Here is a 20,581-nt window from a genome sequence, read left to right on the forward strand (position 1 = left end):
GGAAGGGGGGGGGGGGAACGACACACATGACATACTGGAGCCATATTTTAAAAATCCATTTTAATATAATGTTTGAATAATATATATCCTTTATGCTACAAATATCATTACAAAATAATTTTTGAGGCAATTCTTTAAATTTGGTCTTAAATATTTTCTGCTACTCCTTCTGCCATCACTGTGTGCACTGAAACAAAATGATCAAAGGCAGATTTGATGATGAATCGCAAGTAGGTAGCTTGGAATTCAGGAAGCTGTAGAAGAGAAAAGGAGCTTATTATTTTCATTGTAATAATATACATGTTCAACAAGCTTCTGCAAAGAAGTTTAACGTTTAAAATATAACACAAGGATCAAGACATTTCTACATGTCAGTTTTCAGAGCTTTCTTGGGTTAGAGGAATCCAAAATAGCCCCCCTCTTTCCTTTGAAGCCCTGGAACTCATGAAACTTTCAAGACAATAGCTGGGCCAAGAGAGATTACCACACTTCTTCAGATAGATATTTAGCAAAGTTAGGAGCTCTAGCTATATGGATTTTTATACCATAATGTATAAGCACATATCCAAGACCTAGGGATGTATCCAAACCTCTAAAATAATATGTATTGAGTTGCGCTAATTGAAGGCATTTTTAACTAGTCTATCCACCCCTCCTACATGTGGCACTAATGCTGAATGTACTCACAGAAAATTCTTCTGTTTGAAGCGCCCCTTCTGTGTATTGTAAATCTAGAAAATAAATTTTATGTCAAACAATGAGTTAATATATATAAAAGGCTGTGATAAGTTTCCACTGGACTTGAAAGTTCCTGGAAGTTAAGGATTGTGAGTCTACATTTTATGCAAAAATTATTAACAAGCCGATTAAAGAATACAAACAATTTTAGTAATGTTCCAATTTAAATATACAAGCAATTAAACTGGTTTTTAAAATGTCCCTACTGGACATAAAAAAAACTGTGTTGCATTATACTACTCAAATATGCTTTTAATTTTTGAGTATAAGATAAAATATACAAGTAGTACGTTTAGCACTTATATAGTGCTTTATATCTTCAAAGTACTTTACAAACAATCAATTCTCACAATTGTCATTTATGGAATTATAAAGTATTACAAATAATAAATACATAAATAATAAATAGCCCTATTTTATAGCTGGGCATACAGAGAGTGAGATTAAAGGGCCCACCTCAGGTCACAGAGTGAATCAGTGACATAGCTGAGATTAGAATTAAGTTATTCCTGTTTGAATAGGACATAAAGGGACAAACTGAGATTAAGACCCCATATTGTTAGGCACAGTTCTTCATAACATCCTCAGTACACTAAATATAATTCAAAGACACAGGAATGAACATTTAATCTTGTCACATAATTTAATGTTTTCCATTTTTCTTACATGTGGCATATGGTTATGCAGTTTAAACAGCTCATCATCATCATACTTTCAGTGTTTTAGTATTATTTGTGGACTGGCAAAGGCTCCGATCCAGCAAACACTTATGCACATGCTTAACTTTAGGGCTCATGCTAAAGTTAAGCACATGCAAAAGCATTTGCAGGATCAAAGCCTTTGTCTTTTTAGACAAGGGTTTATTAAATGTCAAAAACTAGATCACAACTTCTGTGATAACATAAAATATAGCTCTAACATTTTAAACTTTCTACTATTCTAGTTTTCATTATGCCGCCATTCTCACTTGATGTCAAAGGAGCCAACACAGAGCCCAATTCTGCAAACATTTATATATAGGGCCCTACTAAATTCATGGTCCATTTTGGTCAATTTCATGGTCATAGGATTTTAAAAATCATAAATTTCATGATTTCAGCTATTTAAATCTGAAATTTCATGGTGTTGACCCAAAAAGGAGTTGTCGGGGGTGGGGTTGCAAGGTTATTGTAAAGGGGGTTGCGGTACTGCTACCCTTACTTCTGCGCTGCTGCTGGCGGTGGTGCTGCCTTCAGAGCTGGGCAGCTGGAAAGAGGCGGCTGCTTGCCAGGAGCCCCGCTCTGAAGGCGGAGCTGCCACCAGCAGCAGCACAGAAGTAAGCATGGCATGGTATAGTATTGCCACCCTTACTTCGCTACTCCTTGCAGATCTGGGGCCTCAGTCAACAGCCGCCACTCTCTGGCTACCCAGCTCTGAAGGCAGAATTAAGGATGGCATGGTATGGTGTTGCCACCCTTAATCTGAAAGGGTGGCAACATGGTATGGTGTTGCCACCCTTACTTCTGCGCTGCTGTTAGCGGGGTACTGCCTTCAGAGCTGGGCATCCGGCCAACAGGCGCTGCTCTAAAGCTGCCCAGCTCTGAAGGCAGTGCAGAAGTAAGGGTGGCAATATTGCGAACCCCCCCCCAAAAAAAACTCCCTTTTAGGTCAAGACCCCCAATTTGAAAAAGGCTGGTCTCCCCCATGAAATCTGTATAATATAGGGTAAAAGCACACAAAAGACCACATTTCACAGGGAGAGACCAGATTTCACGGTCTGTGACACGTTTTTCATGGCCATGAATTTGGTAGGGCCCTATTTATATACACAGCAACTCTACTTCTTGTGAGCAGTCTGTTGGAATCAATAGGACCACTCTCATAAGAAAAGTACTTGTATGCATCAGTGATTGTAGGATTAGGCCCATAGTGTAACAGTTTATGCTTTTTTATTTTTATTTTTTTTACAACAAAACAGGGTTTCCTGATAATTTAAATAATGAAAATTCAAATACAAACCTAAATTTACAAAACTCAGGGTTGAGAGAAACTAACAAAAGAGTGAAAGTTTGCAAACAAAGATCAACCTCTGCCCCATCCTCAAATACCTACTGAGCACACAGCAGTACCCAATTTAACATTATCATGATTTAGATTGTTGTGTTCTGGAAAATATTTTGTCTCTTAACAAGGCAGTATTGCTATACTGTTTCAAGTCACACTGTTTTTTCACATATAATTTTCATGTGGATTTCCAGCATGTCACTCTGGTAACATTGATGGAATATTAATTTTTTATGGATTATATCCATAGTAATAAAAACAGCCAATCACAATCCTTTCCAGTATACCAAACAAATGTTATAAACTTTATTCTTCTAATGGTGTAAAGATATTAAGACAATGAGCAAATAGATAAAGGCCAACATAATTTCCACCCAATCAGAGCTGCTCCTCATTTGATTACTTACCTTTTTCAATACACACTTCAAAAGCTACTGGATCTTTAGATAAGCTTTTCTCAATCCTCAAACTCCGCACTAAAATATATTTAAAAAGAAGTCAGCATAGACTGAGCACTGAAGTCTACTTAGTTTCGTATTACTGTTTTACTAATAACAACAGTACTTAACATCATGCATCACTTTTCATCTTCAAAGAATTTTACCAACATTAGCTAATTAATTTTCACAGTATCCTGTTGGGTAGGTAGGTAATCTTATCATCATCCTCATTTTACAGGTGGGGAAACTGAAGAAGAAAGTTTAAGTGATTTGCCCAAGATCAGCTAAAGCTTGAGTTCCTAAGTTCCTGGGCTCACAATACTTTCTCTTTCATAATAACTTTTCTCACATGATTACAGAAATTTGACAAAATGTAAATAAAGGACATAGAAGTTCATACTATGAAATTAAAAAGCAACACATTTAAAACAGATAAAGAGAAAATACTTTTTGATGAAACATAATTAATTTACAGAATTGTTTGAAGCAAATTATTTATTAATGATCATCATTTATAGGATAAATAGTTTAGTACAATAAAGTTACATTAACTAGGTTAAAATTATCAGGCCAATTTATCCCCATGCTTCAAGGCATAAATCAATCACTAGCTCAAGTCGGGGAAAATAATTCTCCTCGTCAACATATCATAATGATATAATGCACAAAGGCCAGGGCTATTAGGAAAGATGTTCATCTTTCTCCAGCATATCCTGCTTCCCTAATTAGTTCATGCAACATACTAGCCTCAAAGGATCACTGGTTTGCTGGCTTAGCTACATTCTTGTGGATTATTTTTTAAACTATTAGCTGCAGAATGGGATACTACTGTGAAAATTAAAACATGAAAATACATTGCGTTCTTACCTAAGTAACACTGGATTGTGAGTTTGCTGATTTTTACACATTTATGAAAACTAATAATGAATTCCTGGGGGAACATTCCTGTTGTTGTCCAAAACGTTTCTGAACTTCTGTTGTTAAAAAAAAGCAACATGACTTTTTATTTGTTACATTAAGTATGATATATTTATAAAAGAATGAGATCTGCAAAGTAATTTCTATTTAGGCTCCTCTGAAAAGGAACAATATACATCTGAAGATCCATTACAATATCAATGTTTACCATATCTTCTCTCTCTCTTACAAATAGCCTCTATTTCCTTTACTGCTCGCAAGTCTGTTCATCACAGAATATTCCCAGATACTTGAATCTCACAAGCCACTCAGTTCAACAGCCTGTCTAAAATTTGGGTTTGAGTGACTCTCACCTAGAAAGAGCCTATTTAGATTAGCTTCGTTGTCATTCCCTCCCTTCTCCTTTCTGCTGCATTTCTCAATAACAAAAAATTCTGGCACAGTTAGACAATTCATACCTGCACATTACACCACAACTGACCCACCCATTATGATACAGTCTTAGTTACATGACCACGTACTATTTTTCCACAGAACCCCTGCCTCATTCAGTGCACAAGATGGATGGTGCTTTGGGAATGAATCAGGGTTGTTCAGTGAAGAAGGCTGTTGTCTGTAGGATCCCTGCTTCATTTGTTGCAGACGTTGAAGGTGTCTAGTGAATGAAGTGGAAGACTGCAGGAATAGAAAGGATGGTCTTATATATAAGGCAGATGAATGGTGCCCTGGAGAAATGGATTCTATCCCTACCTCTGTCATAGATTTCCTACGTGATGCTCGGCAAGTCACTTAAACCAAACTTTTCACAGATGGCAACTGTGATTCCTCATTTTCTGGGTGCCAACTTTAGATCCTGGGACTGAGCACTCACAGCTGCAACTGAAGTCAATGGAAGATGTGCTTTAAACATATAAAGTGCAATAAAATATTAAGTACTCTGAAAAATCAAGCCACACGCTGTCTCCTATTAGGCACCCAGAATTATTGGACATTTTTTACCTCACTGTCTCTGTGCCTCAATTCCCCATCTGTAAAACGGGGATAATAATGTCCCCTCATCTCACAGGGATGTTGTGAAAATTAAGTACTATTTGTGAAGCATTCAGATACTATAGTGAGGAGCACCACAGAAAAATCCATAAGGAAATTAATAAGAATGGCCATACAGGGTCAGATCAATGGTCCGTCTAGCCCAGTAGCCTATCTTCCAACAGTGGCCAATGAACAGAATAGGGCAATTATCAAGTGATCTATCCCCTGTTGCCCAGTCCCAGTATCTGGCAGTCAGAGGCTTAGGGACACCCTGAGCATAGGGCTGCATAATAATTCTGTCTTCATAGATTCTAGGACTGGAAGGGACCTCGAGAGGTCATCGAGTCCAGTCTCCTGCCCGCATGGCAGGACCAAATACTGTCTAGATCATCCCTGATAGACATTTATCTAACCTACTCTTAAATATCTCCAGAGATGGAGATTCCACAACCTCCCTAGGCAATTTATTCCAGTGTTTAACCACCCTGACAGTTAGGAACTTTTTCCTAATGTCCAACCTAGACCTCCCTTGCTGCAGTTTAAGCCCATTGCTTCTTGTTCTATCCTTAGAGGCTAAGGTGAACAAGTTTTCTCCCTCCTCCTTATGACACCCTTTTAGATACCTGAAAACTGCTATCATGTCCCCTCTCAGTCTTCTCTTTTCCAAACTAAACAAACCCAATTCTTTCAGCCTTCCTTCATAGGTCATGTTCTCAAGACCTTTAATCATTCTTGTTGCTCTTCTCTGTATCCTCTCCAATTTCTCCACATCTTTCTTGAAATGCGGTGCCCAGAACTGGACACAATACTCCAGCTGAGGCCTAACCAGCGCAGAGTAGAACGGAAGAATGACTTCTCGTGTCTTGCTCACAACACACCTGTTAATACATCCCAGAATCATGTTTGCTTTTTTTGCAACAGCATCACACTGTTGACTCATATTTAGCTTGTGGTCCACTATAACCCCTAGATCCCTTTCTGCCGTACTCCTTCCTAGACAGTCTCTTCCCATTCTGTATGTGTGAAACTGATTTTTCCTTCCTAAGTGGAGCACTTTGCATTTGTCTTTGTTAAACTTCATCCTGTTTACCTCAGACCATTTCTCCAATTTGTCCAGATCATTTTGAATTATGACCCTGTCCTCCAAAGCAGTTGCAATCCCTCCCAGTTTGGTATCATCCGCAAAATTATAAGCGTACTTTTTATGCCAATATCTAAGTCGTTAATGAAGATATTGAACAGAGCCGGTCCCAAAACAGACCCCTGCGGAACCCCACTCGTTATGCCTTTCCAGCAGGATTGGGAAGCATTAATAACAACTCTCTGAGTACGGTTATCCAGCCAGTTATGCACCCACCTTATAGTAGCCCCATCTAAATTGTATTTGCCTAGTTTATCGATAAGAATATCATGCGAGACCGTATCAAATGCCTTACTAAAGTCTAGGTATACCACATCCACAGCTTCTCCCTTATCCACAAGACTCGTTATCCTATCAACGAAAGCTATCAGATTGGTTTGACACAATTTGTTCTTTACAAATCCATGCTGGCTATTCCCTATCACCTTACCACCTTCCAAGTGTTTGCAGATGATTTCCTTAATTACTTGCTCCATTATCTTCCCTGGCACAGAAGTTAAACTAACTGGTCTGTAGTTTCCTGGGTTGTTTTTATTTCCCTTTTTATAGATGGGCACTATATTTGCCCTTTTCCAGTCTTCTGGAATCTCTCCCGTCTCCCATGATTTTCCAAAGATAATAGCTAGAGGCTCAGATACCTCCTCTATTAGCTCCTTGAGTATTCTAGGATGCATTTCATCAGGCCCTGGTGACTTGCAGGCATCTAACTTTTCTAAGTGATTTTTAACTTGTTCTTTTTTTATTTTATCTGCTAAACCTACCCCCTTCCCATTAGCATTCACTATGTTAGGCATTCCTTCAGACTTCTCGGTGAAGACCGAAACAAAGAAGTCATTAAGCATCTCTGCCATTTCCAAGTTTCCTGTTACTGTTTCTCCCTCTTCACTGAGCAGTGGCCCTACCCTGTCTTTGGTCTTCCTCTTGCTTCTAATGTATTGATAAAAAAATCTTCTTGTTTCCCTTTATTCCTGTAGCTAGTTTGAGCTCATTTTGTGCCTTTGCCTTTCTAATCTTGCCCCTGCATTCCTGTGTTGTTTGCCTATGTTCATCCTTTGTAATCTGTCCTAGTTTCCATTTTTTATATGACTCCTTTTTATTTTTTAGATCATGCAAGATCTCGTGGTTAAGCCAAGGTGGTCTTTTGCCACATTTTCTATCTTTCCTAACCTTCAGAGGAGGCTTTGATTAATGTGCAGTAAATTAGGCATAGGGCCACAAACTGAACAACAGGGATAAAACAAATATTGAATAGCTGTGCATTAAGTGAGTACTGGCCATCCTGTGCACTGATTAAGGCATGTGTCCTGTGGAAAAATAGTATGTGGTCACGTAATTAAATATGGTATCATATAATGCATATACATACAGGGGCCAAAGTAAAGTTGCACTGACAACCTGAATTTTGGTAATTCCTCACTTTTGAGTGCTTCACTTTGCCACCTTAATGTTCTTTTATTAATAATAATAATATAACAATATAAAAACATAATAGCATAAAATCCAGTGATAGAACAAATGAATGTTAATGACACCAAAGCACTTTATTTCTCCAACAACCTTCACTTACATAAAGAACCAAACATCAAATCTTACCCATCAATGATGTTTTCAGGGGGGTATTTTTCATCACTTGATGTGGCTAGAACAACTTCAGCCCCTGGAGAGCTAAGGCACAGATCTGTTGATTTCATCCTTTCTTGTTGGTCTGCATGAGATCAAAAAACCCCAAAAGAAACGTTCTTAGAATATCACTGAATGGGAGCGTCTGTCCTCTTGTTGCCTAGCAGCCAAATTCAGTCCCTAACAGGAATTCAGAGAAAGCATGTTACACTCTTATGAGCAACACTCTAGTCTGTCTCTTTTAAGATCTCTGATTCAACCACCGATATTTCTTGAGTTACAGTCAAAACAGTCCCCTCACACCACCCTGCTGCCCACAAATAGTTCCAGTTCTAAAGAGTAGCTGCTTGCATTTCTAATTGTATTCTTTATTAAAATGCTTGAAAATGCATTTTACATAGTCAAAAACACCTATGTTCTAATTAAGAAATATAGTGACAAGGATTTAAGTAAAAATATTTTTTAAAATCACGAGTGTTTGCTGTAGTGCTGCCAAAGTAGCCAAACTCCTAATAAATGATAATATATAATTATAGTACTTTGTGCTTTTCTGTAGAACCTAAGAATCCCAGAGAACTTTACAAAAAATAGTTAAGCCTTGCAATAAATATCTTTATAAGTTAAAGTATGACTTTCCCCTTCTGGTATTCCCCCTATTTCCTCAGTATCTCTTCAGTTTCCCTATTTCTTTCCCCATTGTAGGTATTTTGGGCCCTAATCCTGCAATGAGATCTATGTGGATACAGGACCCGGGTCTTTGTCATGAGAGTGAGCAAGGAATTATATGTGAGCTGGCAGGGTGATAAGACATCTAAAAAAAGTCAATGTCATTTTGGGTTGAATACACAGAGGCATTATGTCACAGAACAGGGAGCTGATAGATTCTCTCCATATGGCATTGTTGAGACAAATAATGGATAGTTGTAGGGAGCTGAACACCAAAAAGATATAAACAGTTTTCAAGGAATTGAGCGAATGGCAACAATAATTAGGAGTCTGGAAGGACTTATTAAAGAATATTTAATAGAACAATGACTAGGGTGGCTAACTGCCTACAAGTGTTGGGAAAGGTATCCAACAAAGAAGGAGAAGAATCATTTAGGGATGTCAATAGAGAAGTCGAAGAATAGTGGGATGAAACTGAGCACATGATAATTTAGGCTGAATCACAAGAAACGTTTTCTAAGGGTGAGGTTGACTATGGAATCATTTCCCACGGGAAGGGACGTCCATCACTTAATTTAAATTTAGTCTAGTCCAAACTTTGGAAAATATGAGGTACGGGGCAATTACACTAACAGACCTCTATCATTTCCTGGCATCCATCAGCGCCTCCCCATGTCCCCGTCAAATCCCAGAGCCCCCTCCCAATTCCCCATATCCCCTCAGCGCCTCCCCATGTCCCCTCCAAATCCCAGAGCCCCCTCCCAATTCCCCATATCCCCTCAGCGCCTCCCCATGTCCCCTCCAAATCCCAGAGCCCCCTCCCAATGCCCCACATCCCCTCCAAATCCCAGAGCCCCCTCCCAATGCCCCACATCCCCTCCAAATCCGAGCCCCCTCCCAATGCCCCACATCCCCTCCAAATCCCAGAGCCCCCTCCCAATGCCCCACATCCCCTCCAAATCCGAGCCCCCTCCCAATGCCCCACATCCCCTCCGCACCGTCCCACATCCCCTCCAAATCCCAAAGCCCCCTCCCAATGCCCCACATCCCCTCCAAATCCCAGAGCCCCCTCCCAATGCCCCACATCCCCTCCAAATCCCAGAGCCCCCTCCCAATTCTTCACATCCCCTCCGCGGCTCCCCACATCCCCTCCAAATCCCAGAGCCCCCTCCCAATGCCCCACATCCCCTCCAAATCCCAGAGCCCCCTCCCAATGCCCCATATCCCCTCCAAATCCCAGAGCGCCCCCCCAATGCCCCACATCCCTGCCCCATACCCCGGGCTCCCTCCCACAGCCCCGCCCCATGTCCCTCTATTATCCTGTCACCCCAGCCCCATATCTCCCCTGGGTCCCCGCCCCTGGCTCAGGGACTCGCCTCTTGTCTCGGGTGGAGACGCCGCGCGCTCCCGCCTGGGGCTCCCCGTCGCTTTCTCAGCCCGCGCACGCACGCGCGCTCCCCTGGCTCAGCTCCCCCGGCGCGCCCCCGCTCTCCCCTTTGTGGCCCCGGGGCGCTCCCGGGGTGGGACTGGCCTGCGTCGAGTCCCGGCCCCTGCGAGCGGCCGCGCCGAGCGGGGGCTCTCGGGACGGCCCGTGCCCGGGGCCAGGTAGGTACGGTTGGGGGTTCGGGCCGAGCTGCTCGGGGACCGGGGAAACTTTCCCAGCGCCCGCGAGAGCCCCAGGCTCGGAGCGACGGACCCCGCGGGGCGGGGCGGGCCCAGGGAAGGGGGCGCTGCTCCGCCAGCAGCGGGGCACGAACCTGCCCCGGCAAGGGGCCAGGCCTGGGAGCGGGCCGAGCGGCCCCCGCCCGATGTGGGCAGCGGGGGGCTGAGGGGGCCCAGCCGGACACGGCCAGCGCCGGGGAGAGGCTGTGCGGGCCGGGGCCGGCTGGGCTGAGCCCGCGACTGGACACCCCCCGGCCTGGCCTGTCTGCGCCCCGCGGCACGGCCCTGAGCAGAGGGGCAGCAAACGCCCCGCTGGGGAAAGGTTCAGCGCAGGAGCCCCCCTGGGCCGAGCAGCGCCTGTTGCATCCCAGAAAACAGCCGCCGACCGTCCGTGGCCGCCAGGTGGCTGCGCCTAGCCCATCCCAGCGTCAGACAAAGCCAAGTCCCGCTGCTCTGCTCCGCGCCGCCGAAGGGGGCAGACGCGAGGGGCGGGTGCAGACATGTCCCCGTTTGCAGGCCGGGCCGGTGTCATGGCAGTGCAGGTGAAAACCCCGCCGCCAGGTCTGCAGCGTTGAGCAAGAAGATGGTGCACGAGACAAACTTCTGTAGCGCTCTCACAATTTACCTCGGCCCTAATCGAGCATCATTTTAACGGGCAGGCCCCATGTGCAACGTACAGGACTATATGAATGCAACAGTTGTAATGTACTGAGTACTGTAGTGTGTAAGGTATAGCAAGCACTGTGCCCTGCTAAATGCAATCAGAGCAACACCATGTTAGTACTGATGATCAAGGAGTACTTACTTGTGTGTGGAAAAGACCTGTCATTCTGAAGCAAAAGTCCTGAGTTCTAGTCCCCATATTTGTTTTGCTGGCAGCTGGGGGTTATATGTATCATATGCAGCCACGCTTTCACGGTACCGTATGGGTACACTATCATGTGCTGCCTAGGGCACCAAAGGAAATTAACTTGGAATTGATATATTTCCAAAATAGTATAATTTGTTCCAATTATTTATCTCTCTCCTTTTGTTTTTGCAGAAACTGTAAAGGGGAATGTCTTACTGCCTCAAGTCAGAAAGCCTTTTGGATACAGGCCCAATATATGTGCGTGAAAATGGGCACCTGTATATGGTAAATCAGGGTTCTGGCACTGTAAAAAATGCCACTCCAAAACCAAGGCCTTTTAGACTATTTTCCAAAGGATTCTCTGTGGAGCTTTGTATGAACAGAGAAGATGACAGTGCAAGGAGAGAGAGAACAGATCATTTCATCTTTACTTATACTAAGGAGGGGAATCTCCGGTACTCAGCCAAGTCTCTCTTTGGCCTAGTGTTGGGTTACATTTCTGACAATGTTGATCATATTGATTCGTTGATTGGCTTTCCAGAGCAGATTGCTGAAAAGCTTTTTTCTGCTGCAGAAGCAAGGCAAAAGTTCACAGAACCAGTTACAGGACTCAGAGCACTACAAAAATTTACTGAGGCTTATGGAAGTCTGGTGCTTTGTTCATTATGTTTACAGAATAGGTAAGTGCATTCAGTAACATAAATGTGTGAGGCTCTGCCAGTGTTTTTACTTAAGTGTTTCCATTTTTTTACTTAAATATAAACAGTTCCTTGATTTGGATTATTAAATTATATTTGTTCATTCCATAAAGTATTGTTGGTAAATAGCATTTGGTTTAATTCTTGTATCTGTAATGCAAAACCCCTAATACTGCCAGTTAATCCTCCAAATCCACACGAACACATTCTGCAACCTGAATTGAAGGATAAAACCTGCAGCTTTATTTTTAACATGCTAACACTTAGTACTTGTATGGTGCTTTAAAACCTAATCCTCAGAACATACCTACCTTATTGTCTGCAGGATAGTTTTAGCCATGTCAGTCCCAGGGTATTAGAGAGACAAGGTGGGTGAGGTAATAATATCTTTTATTGGACCTTCTGTTGGTGAGAGAGACAAGCTTGTCTAACTTACCTACCTCACAGGGGTGTTATGTTAATAATTAAATTGTTTCTGAACTAATAAAAACCCTTTTCTGTAAGCATTTCAACATTTATTATGACTTGTATAGCAGCAAAATGTTCTAGCACACAGTCCCACTGGGAGGTTCCATGTCTACTGTTGCATTTCATTTTAAGGGTATCAGTACCCCAAGGTATAGGGGAGAAAAGGATAGTCTTGTAATTATATCACAGGTTTTGAAGTCAGAAGACTAGTACTACATTTTATTAATTACTATTTGTATCTAGATGTGTTGCATGCCCTCCATATTAAATACACCTTGACCAGGGATGTTCTCCCTCTCCACTCTTCTCTGGACAAGTTCTAACTCAACAAGAAACATTTCTCCTTACAAGGCTTAAAATAGGATTATACCCCTCTAAAACCTTGTCCCTGGTGAAGTACCTTCCTATGCTATAACAGTTTAGGGGTGGTTTTTTTTGGTACATTCACACAGTTTATGGACTTTTCAGTCCTTTAAATATGAATCAGTATACATCAAAGCATATAGGTACATCATTCTTGGATGCCAAAGGTGGCATGAGCAATATAGGAAAGTTTTAATAAAAAACATCACATGTACCAGGTGTCACTTCATCCTCCGAATGATCAAATTTTTTGCCAGTCTACTCGTGAATTGCCCTTTTCGTGGGTGAAAGATGGCTTCTGTTGTAGGATCCTTGTGTTCTCTTTATTTCACTAATCAAGGTTTTTGTCTATGGCCATGAAATGTCAGTTTTACCATTTGGCAAGCAGTGCTGCTGGAATTAGACTGATATAGCTTGAGATCTAGTCATAACAGCTGTCTTTGCAAGTTGAAGTTACTGGTTACAGAGCAAGTACTTTTTGAGTCAGATCTGAGCCACAATGTTGGTATAAGACATTGAGTAAGTACTTGAGCATGTGTTCCACATGGACTGCAGCCTGGGTAGATAATGAAGAGACTGTGCTCATTTGGGGCATTTTTCACATGGCAGAGAGTAGGCACCTTCTAGGACTATACCTCTTGTGCATCTAAACGTTGATAGCTTTCTGCTCTTTACAGATATCTGGTTATTTCTGAAAAACTTGAAGAAATTAAGTCTTTCAGGGAGCTGACCTGCTTGGATCTTTCCTGTTGTAAACTTGGAGATAACCATGAATTGCTAGAACATATCACCAAGGAAGCTCTGTCTAGGTACCAATTTATTTATATGTATAACTGACCAGCATTTTCTTTTCCATCACCAAGAAATTCACAGAATCACACTGTCTCTTTAAAGGAAAGTTTCACAGGCAACAAGCACTTTTATTGGGGTTTTTAGTTGTTTATAAATTCTCTTCTTCAGGTGAAAAAAGTATACATCAGAACTAATAAAACAAATTGCATGATACCAGGCATGTACTGAGTCTTTAGACATGATCTACAATTATGAAAGTTGAAATAAAAGTACTCTACTATCCAACATAAAGACCAATTGTTTTGTATATTTTTCATTTTCTGTTTATAGTATACACTCATTATTGTAAAACTTAATTTCCAACTGCTGTAGACTTTCCCTATTAAATTTGCTTATTGATTTTTTGGGAGAAAACTTTATCAAAATAATCATTTTAACTGAATCAGTATGTCAGCATGAGATATTCCTAATTTACATATTTTGTCCAGTATGTGTTTGCTAAAATGTTTATATAACAGTATTTTCAAGCTTCCAGAGATCTAAAAGGTAGAATATTGTGGAACTTTATTAGATAGGTTAATTGTGTTTGTTAATTAATAACTGTTGTTACTACATAAGACGTCCATGCATTTGATTCAAGGTTGTGTTTTAAAGGGATGCGGTGGAAGTATATCTGTAAATTTTTGGGGATTTCATTTATTCTTCTTTGCAATCCTTCCTTGTATCTCCTACCAATTTTGTCCTTTCCTATATGTCAAGCAAGGATTTTCCTTCTCCAGTTTTGAATGGGGTTGAAATTGACAAGCCTAATTGTCCTTAACTTCAAGTTACAAAGAATCTTATTACCTGTGTCATCAAGCTGTTGTGTTCTGGTGTTGCCTGTGTCAGTGAAATTTTGGCAATAGTTTGTTAGGTAATTACTTCAGCAGAGCCTTCAGAGGGAACAGGGAAAATACCAGAGGCCTCTTGTTTTATTAGTCCTTTTAATATCAGCAAAGGAGTGGTAGATTGAGCAGGTGTTAGGGGAAGATTCACATGAAATGCTAACAATTTTACAAAAAACTTTGAAATTATTCCTTTATAAACTAACTTTACATTCCTTATCCTAGTGTAACTCGGCTCCTCCTGAAGGATAATTGTTTGTCAGATGCAGGCCTTCGCAAAATGACAGCGCCTGTTCGAGTGATGAAAAGGGGACTTGAAAATCTTTCTGTATTAGATTTGTCTTGTAAGTATGTCAAAGTGCCTCATAATTTACATTTAGAAACACATAGTTACTTCTCATCTAGGGTTCCTCCTAGTTAATATTGAAAGGAAACAATTGTTCAAAATTAGCCCCAACATCAGGAGTCCAAACAAGGACTTCATTGACAGCTTGCCAGAATTCACGTGTTGCCCCTATAGCCTTATCCTGCTGCACCGAAGTCAGTGAAAGCAGAAATCAGGCCCTTGATTGGCATAAATACACCATTTAAATGAACATTTATGCATTCCAAAATGGAACTTGAACTAGTCAATATCCAAGCTGAGTGACTCAGCACTGAATTTATAATCTAAGTTTTGTATTTTACTACTAATAAATATGACATGAACCTGACAATATCATCCTTTGTATAGTCTTTGTGCTAGGGTGGGGACTATTCAACATATAAACTTTTTACACAGAGAACAAGACTAAGGTGACCATCATCTTAGTCTCAAATACAACATCAAAAGAAAACTTTCTGAACTTGACATTAACAAAGGATACTGATTATCGGTGGAGCTCACAGCACTAGCGGTTATGAAGGTTGCCTGTCACTTCCTATCATGTGTTCTCAGTTGCTTATAACTTTACCAAACTTTATCCATTTGGGGTGAAATATTCTATGCTCGGTGTCTGATTTAGGCTGATTTCTTCTGGAAAACTTCAGCCAGAATCATTCAGCCATTTCCAAGAACAAGGCTAGGGGAAAATGTTGTTTTGCCCATGTTAAAAAATTCTGGCTACCTGTGCTTTGAAAAGCTCTATCACCTCCATGCTCTGGAACAGGGACCTGAAATTTGGAAGATGGTGGCCTTTGAGGGATGTGCCTTTTGCTGACCATGTTGAAAATCTGCCCAAATTTTGCCAAGTTATAAGCCTTTGAAAAGTCCAGTTTGCACATGCTCACTAGACACTTTTTTTTTTTTTTTTTTAGATTTTAGCAGTTAAATTCCCTACAATTGCATCTGTGCTGAGCAGAACCTTCCCTGCAATTGCAGCTTTGTGCCATGCAGGGTCTAAGCACCTGAAGTGAGATCAGGGAGTCTGTTTCCCCCGTGCTCTCAATGCTGCCCCCACTGGACCAGGCAGTATGAAGGAGGAAGCTGCCTGATTAAATTTTTTTTTCTATTTTGTTTTTTTAGGAAACCTAAGAAATTGCATACAAAATGCTACTTTAAAAACACTTCAGGTTGCAAAGTCAAGCACTCAAAAGTTAGCCTTAATTCTGATGTTTCCTGTCTGTGTAACCCTAATTTGGCACCCTTGTGAGTATGCAATATGATAGTCTTTAATTACATGAGCACTTACTATTTTTTTCCCCACAGCACCCCTGCCTCATTCAGTGCACTGCATGGACCTGCTCTGGGAATGAGTCAGGGTTGTATTTTGAAAGAGACTGATGTTGGTCGGATCCCTGCTTCATTTGCAAAAGTTGGATGATGTGTAGTTAATGAGGCAGGAGGCCACAGAAAGAGAAGGGACAGTCTCTCAATTAAGGTAGTTGAATACTGTGCTGGAGAACTGGATTCTGTTCCTGTGTGATAATGGGCAAGATGTGAAAAGTCTGACTTTTCACAGGTGACTATTTATTTGCATGTTCCTCATTTTCTGGGTGCCTGACCTGAGACCCTGGTGACTGGCTTACAGAAGTGCTGAGCATTCACAGCTACAACTGAAGTCACTGGGAGCTTTGACTAGATAAAGTGCTATATAATGCTAAATAGTTTGACATCAGGTCCTAATTGTTTCAAATTAGCCACTCAAAATGCGTGGATACTTTTGAGCTTAATCTCTGTGCCTCAGTACTTCATTTGTAAAATGGGGATAATAATTCCCCCTCTTCTCACAGGGATGTTGTGAACATTAACAAATGTGTGAAGCACTTACACTATTGTGATAAGTGCCATAGAAAAATATTTCTGTCTTCAGAATAGATTTGAATATTATGCAGTAAATAAAGTATAGGCCACACGCTGAACAACAAGGAGAAAAGAAAATATTGAATAGTTGCTCATTAAGTGAGCAGCCTCCATTCCATGCACTGAATGAAAAATATGCAACCATGTAATTAAACACTGGCTCATAATGCATACCCCTCACGGGACTGCATTAAGGTTGCATAGGCAGCCTCAATCCTGGCATTTCCTATCTTTTGGTGCTTGACTTTGCAACCTTACATTAAAAGAACATTAGTTTTCGTGTGCAATAAATATGTATTTACATATGCACAAGTATGGCTTATATATTTATAATGCTTAACCTAATTGAAGCTGTCTATGAAAGCTTAATTTTGCTCTGAAGAGAAAAAAAATCAGTTTCAAATAACTTTCAAAACAAGGAGCATGTTAATATAAATGTGCCGGAATAGCTTATTCCCTTGGTAAATATTTTATAATTGGTTGCTTGCTAGTATAACATTTGTATTGTCCTTTTTCCCACACCTACATTTTAATACTTAAAAAAAAAAAAAATCGGTTTTGCAGAACACACCTATATAGTCATGCAACTTAATCTAACTTTTTGATTTTATAGGTAACCCTGAAATCACTGATACAGGAATTGGGTACCTTTTTTCTTTCAAGAAGCTGAATTATTTGGATATTTCTGAAACAGGTCTCAAGGTAAAACAGAATTTCCACCCAAGTCTGTTACATATATACAGCATGATCAAATGCTCTTCTACAGTGTCTGCTTTATATCCTTTTTTCACCAGGATGTTAAGGCAGTCATTCAGAGGCTTCAGACCCAAATAAGCTTAGTTCATTCAAAAGTGCCTCTGAAAGAATTTGATCATAGTAACTGCAAAACAGAGGGATGGGCAGAGCAGGTATGTTCTTTTTTTTTTTAATTTTTTTACCAAACCAAAGTATGTGTCCTTTTCAGTGACAAATCATTTCACATCACCCAGTGAGGTTCTATATCTTTTTAGTATTTCATTCTGAGAAAACAGATGTTATAAAGAGCTTAGAGAATGAACATATTCTTCATTCTTACATGCCCGAAGAAGTATCCAGAGGTTGCATTGACTGCTGACAGCCAGGATCAAACCTAAATTTGCAGAGAATAAAGCAGAGTGCAGGTATTCTCACTTTGTCAAATAATGTGCTCAGACTGTTAAGTCTCTGCGTGGACCCAGTGAGGCCACTTGAAGCAAAATGAAGCATTGCATGCTGGAGCTTCTGTATGGGCAGCTTTAAGCTGCATTAGAGACCTCTGAGCCACATTTGGATGGTACGGCACACTTTGTTTATCCTTCTGTTACAATGAAATTCCTGCAGTTGTAATTTCCCTAACAGATTGGGGTATATCTATACTGCAGAGACCGTATTGGCATAGCCACATCCCTATAGCTATGCCAGCATAACTGCACAGTGTAGACTCAGCAACTGAAGGGGTTTTGCAGTGGTATAGAAACATCACCTCCCTGAACAACGGTAGCATTCATTGACATAGCTGAGTCTACCCTGGGGTTAGGTTGGCATAGTGACGTCTGTTGGGGAGTAGTTTTTTCACACCCCTGACTGAGATAGCTATGTTGATCTGACTTCTAAGTAAAGACCAAGTCTAAGGCCATGTCTGGGGGAGGAAAGTTGCACTAGTTTAAATTAATTGATTTTAAATCAGTCTAGTTAAACTGGTGCAACTTCTGTGTGTGCCGTACCATCCAAATGTGGCTCAAAGTTCTATAATGCAGCTTAAAGCTGCCCATACAGAAGCTCCAGCATGTAAGAGGAGAATCACAACCATAGAGACTCCTACTGTAATGGAAGTGTTGTAAGGGGACATGTTAGCTGCAGGTGTTTTTCTGTTTCTCGATGGTCCTTCATCTTGCTTCATATATGCATCAGAATTCCTGTTTGATAAGAATTGGAGGAGGGAATATTTTACTTAGGTTGCTAATACTTAAAGCTTTTACTGAAAACTGATGTTGCTATATAAGTCATCTTTGACGGGTAATACGGCATAAAAAAGCTAAAGAGTAAGGTGTAGAGTTGTTTCTGATGATCATTTCTTTTAAGAAAATAATTCAAAATAATTTAAATCATGTTTCAGACAGTGTTGCAGTGGGAGCAGTTGGCTATGAAAACTGTCAAGCCCAAGGAAAACTTGAAGTCCGGAACGGCAGCTCAACACTTCTGTACGTAACTGTGTGAGGCTCTGAATAACTTGTTCATTAAACTTGTACATTACTTTTACACTAAATTTATTTAAAAAAAAACTAAAGTGGCATATGGAATGTATACCTGCAGCCACTTGTGAAACTGAACGTTTTTCACTTATACAACATCTTTAAAGTTACAAAATATCTAAAAAGTGATTGACCTTGCTTTTAGTGAATAGATTTTTTTCATCTGATGGAATATGACATAGGTAAATCCAATTCACTGACAGCTTAAGCTCAAGTGCGTTGAAACCAATGGGAGTCTGTTGGCCTCAGTGGGTTTTGGGTTAGTTCTTGAGGCAGCTGGAATCTGGTGACCCAGGTCATTTTCAGCTTGGTCATCTGCCTTTGTATAAAGTGATTAAGTTAAGCACAAAATCCTCCCTTTGTAATATGATTAGCATATCTCCCAACAAAAATTAATGAGTAATATAAAACAATCTTATGTGTTGTATTGATTAAATACAGCCAAATATTGAAAAATTGATTTTATTTCCAAATATTAAGGCTTTGTAGCTGTACTAAACATGGCTTGGCTTAAATGATGAATAGCTTTTGTGCCAATACTGCATTGGAGAGCAGGCTTAACTCTGTGTTTTGGGTTTTTTTGTAGATGGAAAGAGACGCAGGATAGAAGAACCAGTCAAGTGCACATTGGTGCAGACTAAAGCAAAAGCTTCTGAAAACTTGCAGTTCTATAAGGATAAAGTACAAAACTGCCATTTCCCTTTATTGACAAAGGAGGCTGCAGCTAGCCACCAATTAAAGAAAAATAAAGAGAAAGGTTTAACTGAACAAGAGAGAGAACGAACTTCAAAGCAGAAGCACACGTGCCTGACCATGGAAGATTGGGACTTGTTGAATACCTATTGATGTAGACAGATTTCCCTTTTTTTCTGGTGGTAAAGTTGTTAGAAGTATCAATATGAATTTGTGTATGGAGAAAGGAGACTGATATTTTTTAAAACAGCAGTGGCATAGCAGCAAATTATAGCTACTCGTGTTGGGAGAGGGGAGTGCTAGACCCAAGAGGTGGAGTGATGATCATTCTAATGTATATTTTCTATACATAATAATTTTTTCAAATAAATTTTGTTGTCATCCTTAACTAATGCCTGTGACATGCATAACACATTGAGGGAAATGGTTCTCCTTAAGTCTTGCTCTGTACAGCATCCCCAGTGGCAGAAACAGATTATCACTTAGCCCGACTGCCTCTTCCGCTCAGTAGCACTCTACACAACACCACCAGCAGTGTAGAACTTGAAACTTACTTGGGTTGAGAGATTCTAGTTAGTCAGGTTCTACTGCTAGTAGAAAGCATTGTGGGCATCAGAGTTTGAAGTCATCACTATGGTAAGCAAGTATGAGTCTGACTAATCAGTTTGTAAAGTGTCATTTGATTGTAATGGTGCTATACTAATCCTTATCTAGGTAGTACATACAGCTCACAGGGTGAGGTGTACCCAAAGTGCTGTGGATAGACCCTAACAAAGAAAGGAGAATAAATTTATGGGAGGGGTGAAATATGAAGTTAAGTAACATCTAATTTCCGGGAGACAATTACTTTGGAATCAAAATTGTAACATGGAAGTGGGGAAAACATTGCAGTTTGGGGAGTTTCAAGATTAAACTCTGCGTTTTACTCTGCTTCTCTGAGTTACAATGGTAGAGTTTGTTCTCTTTTTATAAACCAATCAATGGCACTTTACACTTGTCAAGAGCCTTTTGTGGATTGAAAC

General features: G+C 40.5%; 2 protein-coding genes across 3 annotated transcripts; one reads left to right on the top strand and one right to left on the bottom strand.

Annotated features, from left to right (window-relative positions):
• Window positions 1-53: 53 nt before the first annotated feature.
• On the bottom strand, window positions 54-10,047 carry IFT25 (intraflagellar transport 25). Of its 2 annotated transcripts, none has more exons than XM_065409790.1 (6): window positions 9,975-10,047; window positions 7,906-8,017; window positions 4,089-4,192; window positions 3,189-3,257; window positions 688-731; window positions 54-254 (listed from the first exon to the last, which is right to left on the bottom strand). In XM_065409790.1, the coding sequence occupies exons 2-6, from the start codon at window positions 8,001-8,003 to the stop codon at window positions 147-149; spliced, it is 423 nt and encodes a 140-aa protein (XP_065265862.1). In that variant the 5' UTR covers window positions 8,004-8,017; window positions 9,975-10,047; the 3' UTR covers window positions 54-146. The 2 variants fall into 2 exon arrangements, with proteins under 2 accessions (XP_065265862.1, XP_065265861.1); XM_065409789.1 differs by having other exon boundaries at window positions 4,089-4,195.
• A 1,270-nt stretch (window positions 10,048-11,317) lies between these two features.
• LRRC42 (leucine rich repeat containing 42) lies at window positions 11,318-19,946 on the top strand. The gene is made up of 7 exons (XM_065409614.1): window positions 11,318-11,790; window positions 13,317-13,448; window positions 14,541-14,659; window positions 17,210-17,298; window positions 17,391-17,504; window positions 18,731-18,815; window positions 19,453-19,946. Exons 1-7 carry the CDS (start codon window positions 11,318-11,320, stop codon window positions 19,710-19,712), a joined length of 1,272 nt encoding a protein of 423 aa, XP_065265686.1. The 3' UTR covers window positions 19,713-19,946.
• The last annotated feature ends 635 nt before the right edge of the window (window positions 19,947-20,581 follow it).

Source organism: Emys orbicularis, chromosome 8 (assembly GCF_028017835.1).
Source record: "Emys orbicularis isolate rEmyOrb1 chromosome 8, rEmyOrb1.hap1, whole genome shotgun sequence".
Classification (NCBI taxonomy): domain Eukaryota; kingdom Metazoa; phylum Chordata; order Testudines; family Emydidae; genus Emys; species Emys orbicularis.